Source organism: Emys orbicularis, chromosome 1 (assembly GCF_028017835.1).
Source record: "Emys orbicularis isolate rEmyOrb1 chromosome 1, rEmyOrb1.hap1, whole genome shotgun sequence".
Lineage (NCBI taxonomy): Eukaryota > Metazoa > Chordata > Testudines > Emydidae > Emys > Emys orbicularis.
Window position 1 is genome coordinate 4,780,505 of NC_088683.1, and position 9,317 is coordinate 4,789,821.

A 9,317-nucleotide genomic window follows, 5' to 3' on the forward strand; every position below is an offset into this window, starting at 1 on the left:
GGAATGTTAGTATTGGGACTGCTTTACAGCCACGCGGTGGAGGCGGGAGAGGGGCAGCATACAGGGATCTTTCCCTGGGACAGCCGCGAGGGGGTGGGACAGGGGCAGAGCTCATGCTTCTCTGATTGCTGCCAGCAGAGACTGGCATTGCTTTCAATGCGAAAGTAGCCCAGTGCTACTATTAAAGTTTTAAGCAGCCACAACTCTACGGCTTACCATGGTTGCCTGCTACACAAGTTCAGGTGTCCTGCCCCGCTTCTCAGATCGCAACTGCAAGACCCCAGGCACTGAAGGCGAGGGCCGAAAATTCGACCTTGTCCTGAGTGCGCATGTGAGAGGTGCAGTGCATGGTCTTGTTCACAGAGAAAGACTATGTTCTTTGTTCACAACTTCATTTATCTGTCTCAGGAATTCACTCCCTTTTTCCCATTCCCACAGACACATCTGCGACTGTCTCCCAACCCAGCCTGGCATCACACTCCCAGAGGCTAGCGCAGATTAGGCGGAGGAAGAAGAAGACGCGTGAGGACATGTTCTCAGAACTAATGGACTGCTCCAGAGCCCAGGCAGCCCAGCAGACAGAGTGGAGGGAGAACTTGTCCCAAATGCACCGAGCAATCATGGAACGGGAGGAGAGGTGGCGTCAGGAAGACCAGCAGGCGACTCAAACGCTGCTTGGACTAATGAGGGAGCAAACGGACACGCTCCGGCGCCTTGTGGATGTTCTGCAAGACCGGAGGCAGGAGGACAGAGCCCCGCTGCAGTCTATCTCTAACCGCCCTCCCCCGCCACCAAGTCCCACACCCCCCTCACCCAAAGTACAAAGAAGGAAGGGCGGCAAGGGCCGTTAAAACTTTCAGTCAACCCCTGCAGACTGCTCTAGCACTAGAAGGCTCTCATTCCCCAAAATTTGAAAAGTCCTTTCCTACCCACCTCACACAAGCCCCCGTCCAAGTCTCACCCCCCCCCCCCCGTTTCATGTGTGGTTCATAATAAAATATTCGTTTCTGTTAATTACTGTTTCCATGATTTTCTTTTGGAGGAGACTCTGTCTGAAGGGGGGGAAGGTGCTTGGTAATTGGACAGGACAGTCACCTTCAGCAGGGTACAGAGGCGGGGGCAAGTCCAGCATCAGGACACATACACAGTGCAGTCACCAGTTGCCCTGGTCAGTCTGGGAGGTGGTTTTCATGTTCTGTGTGTGTGTGGGGGGGGTTGATCTGTGACTTTGTGGTGGGGGAGGGCAGTTAGAGATGTTATGCCGCGGTCCTTATCCTGGATCACAGAGCCACGCAGCAGGGGATCTGTAACCCTCCTCCCCCTGCCATAAAGTCACATAGCCGACACATACACGCAGTCCCACCCAGGAGTGCTGGCAGGCTCCGCTGAAACAACCAGTCCACCACTGCGGAGCCTGTCATTCCTGGAGTTTAGAAGCATCATTTGCATCAGAACACTAAACCCGCCCCCCGCCACAGTCTGCGTCCCCGGTTTAAAACATTCCAGCGAAAACAGTAATAAAGACAACGGTGTTCATTAACAAAACAGAACAGATTTTATTTTTTGGGAAGGTGGTGAAGGGGGTATGTAACTTGGAAGGATAGTCAACATTAACTGGGTAAAGAAACGGGGGCAGGTTCAGCTTCTGTGTCCACTAACTGAACAGTCACTGGTTACCCTGCTCACTCAGGAACCTAGCTTTCAAAGCCTCCCGGATGCACAGCGCGTCCCGCTGGGATCTTCTAATCGCCCGGCTGTCTGGCTGGGCGTAATCAGCAGCCAGGCTATTTGCCTCAACCTCCCACCCCGCCATAAAGGTCTCCCCCTTGCTCTCACACAGATTGTGGAGCACACAGTAAGCTGCTATAACAATGGGGATATTGGTTTCGCTGAGATCACAGCGAGTCAGTAAGCTTCTCCATCTCCCCTTGAGACGGCCAAAAGCACACTCCACCACCATTCTGCACTTGCTCAGACGGTAGTTGAACAGTTCTTTTTCAGTGTCCAGGGCGCCAGTATAGGGCTTCATGAGCCAGGGCATTAGCGGGTAGGCTGGGTCCCCGAGGATCACTGTAGGCATCTCCACATCCCTAAGACTTATTTTGTGGTCCGGGAAGTAAATACCTTCCTGCAGCCGTCTAAACAGACCAGAGTTCCTGAACACGCGAGCGTCATGAACCTTGCCCGGCCATCCGACGTTGATGTTTGTAAAACGTCCCCGATGGTCCACCAGTGCTTGCAGCACCATTGAAAAGTAGCCCTTTCTGTTAATGTACTGGCTGGCCTGGTGGTCCGGTCCCAGGATAGGGATGTGAGTCCCATCTATAGCCCCACCGCAGTTTGGGAATCCCATCGCGGCGAAGCCATCTATGATGACCTCCACGTTTCCCAAGGTCACTACCTTTGAGAGCAGTACCTTGACGATTGCCTTGGCTACTTGCATGACAACAACCCCCACGGTAGATTTGCCCACACCAAAGTGGTTCGCGACTGACCGGTAGCTGTCCGGCGTTGCAAGCTTCCAGAGGGCTATGGCCACTCGCTTCTGGACAGTCAGGGCTGCTCGCATCCGGGTGTCCTTGCGCTTCAGGGCAGGGGACAGCAACTCACAAAGTTCGAGGAAAGTCCCCTTCCGCATGCGAAAGTTTCGCAGCCACTGGGATTCATCCCAGACCTGAAGCACTATGCGGTCCCACCAGTCCGTGCTTGTTTCCAGGGCCCAGAATCGCCGTTCCACAATATCCACAAGACCCATTGCCACCGTGATGTCCTGGGCGCTGGGTCTCATGGTTTCTGACAGCTCTGTGCTACTCTCCGACTTCAGGCCCTCACGGCGGTGCCGTAGCCTCCTCTCCTGATTTCTCTGCATCTGCCTCAGGGAAAGGTGTATGATAACCTGTGAGGTGTTGAGAACGGCCACAACTGCAGCGATGGTCGCAGCGGGATCCATGCTCGCACTGCTGTGGCGTTCGCGCTGTCACTGATCAGAAAAGTGCGCGAACTGATTTCCCGCCGGCGCTTTCAGGGAGGGAGGGAGGGCGGGAGTGACGGACGGATGACGACAGGTACCCAAAAGCACCCTCGACACATTTTTTTACCCAGAAGGCATTTGGGGCTCGACCCAGAATTCCAATGGGCAGCGGGGACTGCGGGAACGGTGGGATAGCTGCCCACAGTGCACCGCTTCCAATGTCGATGCTTGCCCCGTTAGTGTGGACTCACAAAGTCGAATTACTGTCCTTAGTGTGGACACACACGTTCGACTTTGTAATATCGATTCCACATATTCGATTTAAGTGAAATCGAACTACTCTCGTAGTGTAGACATACCCTAAGTCTTGAAGCCAGATATGTCTTTTGCCCCCACTACTCCCCTTGGAAGGCTGTTCCAGAACTTCACTCCTCTAATGGTTAGAAACCTTCGTCTAATTTCAAGTCTAAACTTCCTAATGTCCAGTTTATATCCATTTGTTCTTGTGTCCACATTGTACTAAGCTTGAATAATTCCTCTCCCTCCCTGATATTTATCCCTCTGATATATTTATAAAGAGCAATCATATCTCCCCTCAGCCTTCTTTTGGTTAGGCTAAACAAGCCAAGCTCTTTGAGTCTCCTTTCATAAGACAAGTTTTCCATTCCTCGGATCATCCTAGTAGCCCTTCTCTGTACCTGTTCCAGTTTGAATTCATCCTTCTTAAACATGGGAGACCAGAACTGCGCACAATATTCCAGATGAGGTCTCACCAGTGCCTTGTATAACGGTACTAACACCTCCTTATCTTTACTGGAAATACCTTGCCTGATGCATCCCAAGACCGCATTAGCTTTTTTAACGGCCATATCACATTGGCTTCTCATAGTCATCCTGTGATCAACCAATACTCCGAGGTCCTTATCCTCCTCTGTTACTTCCAACTGATGTGTCCCCAATTTATAACCAAAATTCTTGTTATTAATCCCTAAATGCATGACCTTGCACTTTTCACTATTAAATTTCATCCTATTACTATTACTCCAGTTTACAAGGTCATCCAGATCTTCCTGTATGATATCCCGATCCTTCTCTGTATTGCCAATACCTCCCAGCTTTGTGTCATCCGCAAACTTTATTAGCACATTCCCACTTTTTGTGCCAAGGTCAGTAATAAAAAGATTAAATAAGATTGGTCCCAAAACCGATTCCTGAGGAACTCCACTAGTAACCTCCTTCCAGCCTGACAGTTCACCTTTCAGTATGACCCGTTGTAGTCTCCCCTTTAACCAGTTCCTTATCCACCTTTCAATTTTCATATTGATCCCCATCTTTTCCAATTTAGCTAATAATTCCCCATGTGGAACTGTATCAAATGCCTTACTGAAATCGAGGTAAATTAGATCCACTGCATTTCCTTTGTCTAAAAAATCTGTTACCTTCTCAAAGAAGGAGATCAGGTTGGTTTGTCACGATCTACCTTTTGTAAAACCATGTTGTATTTTGTCCCAATTACCATTGACCTCAATGTCCTTAACTACTTTCTCCTTCAAAATTTTTTCCAAGACCTTGCATACTACAGATGTCAAACTAACAGGCCTATAGTTACTCAGATCACTTTTTTCCCCTTTCTTAAAAATAGGAACTAGGTTAGCAATTCTCCAGTCGTACAGTACAACCCCTGAGTTTACTGATTCATTAAAAATTCTTGCTAATGGGCTTGCAATTTCATGTGCCAGTTCCTTTAATATTCTTGGATGAAGATTATCTGGGCCCCCCGATTTAGTCCCATTAAGATGTTTGAGTTTTGCTTCTACCTCAGATGCGGTAATATCTACCTCCATATCCTCATTCGTCATCCTACCATTATCCCTAAGCTCCTCATTAGCCTCATGAAAGACTGAGGCAAAGTATTTGTTTAGATATTGGGCCATGCTTAGAATATCCTTAACCTCCACTCCATCCTCAGTGTTTAGTGCTCCCACTTCTTCTTTCTTTGTTTTCTTCTTATTTATATGGCTATAGAACCTTTTACTATTGGTTTTAATTCCCTTTGCAAGGTCCAACTCTGCATGGCTTTTGCCTTTCTCACTTTATCCCTACATGTTCTGACCTCAATAAGGTAGCTTTCCTTGCTGATCCCTCCCATCTTCCACTCCTTGTAGGCTTTCTGCTTTTTCTTAATCACCTCTCTGAGATGCTTGCTCATCCAGCTTGGTCTACAATTCCTGCCTATGAATTTTTTCCCCTTTCTTGGGATGCAGGCTTCTGAGAGTTTCTGCAACTTTGACTTGAAGTAATTCCAGGCCTCCTCCGCCTTTAGATCCACAAGTTCTTCAGTCCAATCCACTTCCCTAACTAATTTCCTTAATTCTTTAAAGTTAGCCCTTTTAAAATCAAAACCCTAGTCCCAGACCTACTTTTGTTTATCCTTCCATCTAGTTTAAACTGAATTAGCTCATGAGCACTCTGTGACGAAGTGGGGGATTTTCTTGGTTTTTTCTTCTTTTCGGTGGGGTTTCAATGGTTTGCATGCGGAGGGGGTGGGACTCAGTTTCCCTGGGTGTTACTGGTTTAACGAGGTGAGGGGAGAGGGAGTTTGTTGTTACAGAGGACCGGAGAGGGTACGTGGGACCCCAGCCAATGGCCTGGAGGATGGATACCCCAGCGACCAGTGACCTGAGACCCCGACCTTGAGACCCAGCTCAGGAGTTGCAGCCGGTTTTGGCCAGTGGGAGAACAATGGGCTGCAGAGTGAGGACCCAGTGACCTAACCAGCCGGTTCCAGCCAGAGGACAGAAGCGAGGAGAGGAGGCCCCGTTTTACGACCCTGTTTACCTGGAGAGAAGACAATGGACAGAGGCAGGGCTTGGGGCCAGGGATCTCAGATGCCCAGCTGGGAATCAGGGGGGCTCTGGGCTGGAGAGGCGGGGCAGGCAATGCCCACCTGGATGCAGGGAGACTGGGATGTGCTGAGCTGAGAGAGGCCAGGCCTGAGGCCCTGAGAGTTTCCTGTGCTGTGTTCAACTCTCAATAAACCCTCCTGTTTTACGCTGGTTGGGAGTCACTCCGGTCTAGAGAACAGGGTTGCATCAACCTCTTCGGGGGGTGGAGGCCCGGGGGCTCCAGAGCGAGTGGACTCCCTGAGGGGGCCCACGGCGAGAAACAGACGTGCTAAGGCTCAGAGAGGTGCGGCTCCAGGAGGTGGAGGGGCCTGACCCCAAGAGAGAGTGGATCCCCGAGAAGGGCTGTTGCACTGAAAGGGACACCCCCCCACGGACCGCACGGGGCCAAGAGTGGGCACGATCTGTGAGTCCGTGACACATTCGAACCAAGGTTGTCCCCTACAACCATTTCTTCTATGAGGTCCTCACTACTCACCAAAACCAAATCTAAAATGGCATCCCCTCTTGTTGGTTCAGCAACTACTTGGTGAAGGAATCCATCAGCTATCGCATCCAGGAAAATCTGAGCCCTATTATTATTACTAGCACTTGTCCTCCAGTCTATATCTGGGAAGTTCAAGTCTCCCATGATCACACAATTCCCATTAGTGTTTACTTCATTAAAAACATTAAAGAGGTCTCCATCCATATCCAAATCGGATCCCGGCGGTCTGTAGCACACCCCAAGCAGTATCTCAGGGGAGGCTCTAGTAGCTTTCTTTCCCAATGTGATTTTTGCCCAGACAGACTCTGTCTTATCCATTCCATCACTTCTTATTTCTTTACAGTCTACCTCATCATTCATATACAATGCTATTCCACCACCTTTGCCTTTATTTCTGTCTTTCCTAAACAGCACATAGCCTTCAATACCAGTACTCCAGTCATGAGTACTATTCCACCATGTTTCTGTTATCCCTACAATATCCATATAGGGTAACATGGGAAACATTGGGCATGTTTGCAGAGGTGGTGATGAAATGCAGCTCTCTCATTATTTCACACGGAGTTCGGTGTACTCAACGCTTCTCAAAGCCAGGCCTGTGCGATCAGACATGAATCTGTATCTTGCTGTTCATTTCCTGCTGTTCCCATGCATATGCCTGCTCAATTTAGCATGGCCCACAGGTTCCATTAAGGTACCGATAACCCCATCAGAATCCCCCCTAACCCTATTTTCTCCCACAACCATATGGCCCCTTTAACCACAGATACCCTCCTGCCTATATGCAATTTTTTAAAAAGGACAAAGAAACAAAGAGAACCAGAAGACTGATATTATGATGCAGCAGAGTTTTTAATGCAAATGAAATTGGCAGTACACAGTTACAGGAAGAAATTCTACAGAGCGGAAAAAATGTATTTCCAGTGTTTCAAGAAGGGCTCCGACCGATCACCTGCGTCAATGGGATGTATTTCACACAAGATGTTCTTTCTGCTTTGTTGCAGCTCCAGAGGTTGACAAACAAGTCCCCTTTTGAAACCATTTTAAGTTCTTTTTTTTTTTTACCCCAGTCAGGTGTGAAATGAGACAAAGGAATATAGAAGCAGAGACTACGCAACTTCTCCATTAGACATGTGAAGTAGCAAAGGTTAAAGTGAGTTGCTAAAGGTACGTATTGATAGAAAGGATAGCACATGTAGGGCCTATTCTCCTTGAGAGGGACTTAGAGGGATAATGAACGTAAATGATGCCTATCTTAAGGCCTCTGTTTCCTTCACACTACAGGGTCAGTGTAAACAGCCTGTGTGTAATTCAGAATGAGTCCACAAGAGAAAAAGAGAATCAGCACTTGGTTGGGAAAGCATTGGCAGAAAGAGTCATAAAGCGTAACATTAGAAATGCAGCATGGCTATCAGCCCAAGGTGCTGAGCACACACAGCTCCCACCGAGTTCAACTGGAGCCATGTTTGCACAGCACTTCTGAAAGCCATGCCCAAAAGATTAGGGGTGAATCTGTATCTTGCTGTTCATTTCCTCGTTCTTCCTTCTTCCATGAATATTCCTGGTGGGTTTAACATGGCCCACTGCTTCCACTGAGGTACCTATGGCAAGATACCCCAGAACCACTAAATCCCCCATAACCATAAAGGCCCGGGTAACCGCAGTGTCCCCCATTTCCCCATAATCCCCCATAACCATAAAGGCCCGGGTAACCGCAGTGTCCCCCATTTCCCCATAATCCCCCATAACCATAAAGGCCTGGGTAACCACAGTATCCCCCATTGCCCAATAATCCCCTATAACCATAACGGCCACCGTAACCACCTAATCTCCCTAAACCATACAATCCTCCGTAATGGCCTCCATAGCCGTACAATCCCCCCAAACCATAGGAGCCTCCGAAACCGGCTCCGACCACAGGTGCTCCTACAGCTGCCACATCGCTCTGTTGAGGGAAATTGCTGAGAATTGGTCCAGGGAGGGTCACGACAACCGGTGAGGGTCTGATCACCACTTCGGAGTCAGGGCACTGCCTAACGCACGGCTCGTTGGAGCTGCCAGTGACTGGACTGGGTCGGGCCACCCCACATTCTGGATAGCACAGGCTGGAGAAAGTCATCTTTCTGGGATGGAGGTAAACCTGAAACACACAACAGGGACTACGGATAAAAGAAGGTACAAGGATTGGTGGAAGAAAGGCTTCAAAGCTCGGTTACAATTGTATTGAGGTCTGCATGGGGCCCAAAAGAGAGAGAAGAAGTGGACTTAGTCTTTTTTTGTGTGGTCATGCAGTTGTCACTATTTTCTCTTTCTACACTTCTTCTCCGCTCGCAGTAAACTTCCCTCCCAACCGGCCCCTTGATCTCCTCTCAATGACTTTGTCATTTGGGCCAAAAGAAACCTGATGAGGTTCAACAAGGACAAGTGCAGAGTCCTGCACTTAGGACGGAAGAATCCCATTCACTGTTACAGACTAGGGACCGAGTGGCTAGGCAGCAGTTCTGCAGAAAAGGACCTAGGGGTTACCTTGGACGAGAAGCTGGATATGAGTCAACAGTGTGCCCTTGTTGCCAAGAAGGCTAATGGCATTTTGGGCTGTATAAGTAGGGGCATTGCCAGCAGATCGAGGGACATGATCATTCCCCTCTATTCGACATTGGTGAGGCCTCACCTGGAGTACTGTGTCCAGTTTTGGGCCCCACACTATAAGAAGGATGTGGAAAAATTGGAACGAGTCCAGTGGAGGGCAACAAAAATGATTAGGAGGCTGGAGCCCATGAGTTATGACGAGAGGCTGAGGGAACTGGGATTGTTTAGTCTGCAGAAGAGAAGAATGCAGGGCAATTTGATAGCTGCTTTCAACTACCTGAAAGGGGGTTCCAAAGAGGAAGGATCTAGACTGTTCTCAGTGGTAGCAGAAGACAGAACAAGGAGTAACGGTCTCAAGTTGCAGTGG

At 49.0% G+C, this 9,317-nt stretch overlaps 1 protein-coding gene across 1 annotated transcript; it reads right to left on the reverse strand.

The window, feature by feature from the left end:
* Positions 1–7,931: 7,931 nt before the first annotated feature.
* On the reverse strand, positions 7,932–8,480 carry LOC135891738 (claw keratin-like). The gene has a single exon (XM_065419384.1). The coding sequence runs from the start codon at positions 8,478–8,480 to the stop codon at positions 7,932–7,934; it is 549 nt and encodes a 182-aa protein (XP_065275456.1).
* Positions 8,481–9,317: the final 837 nt, after the last annotated feature.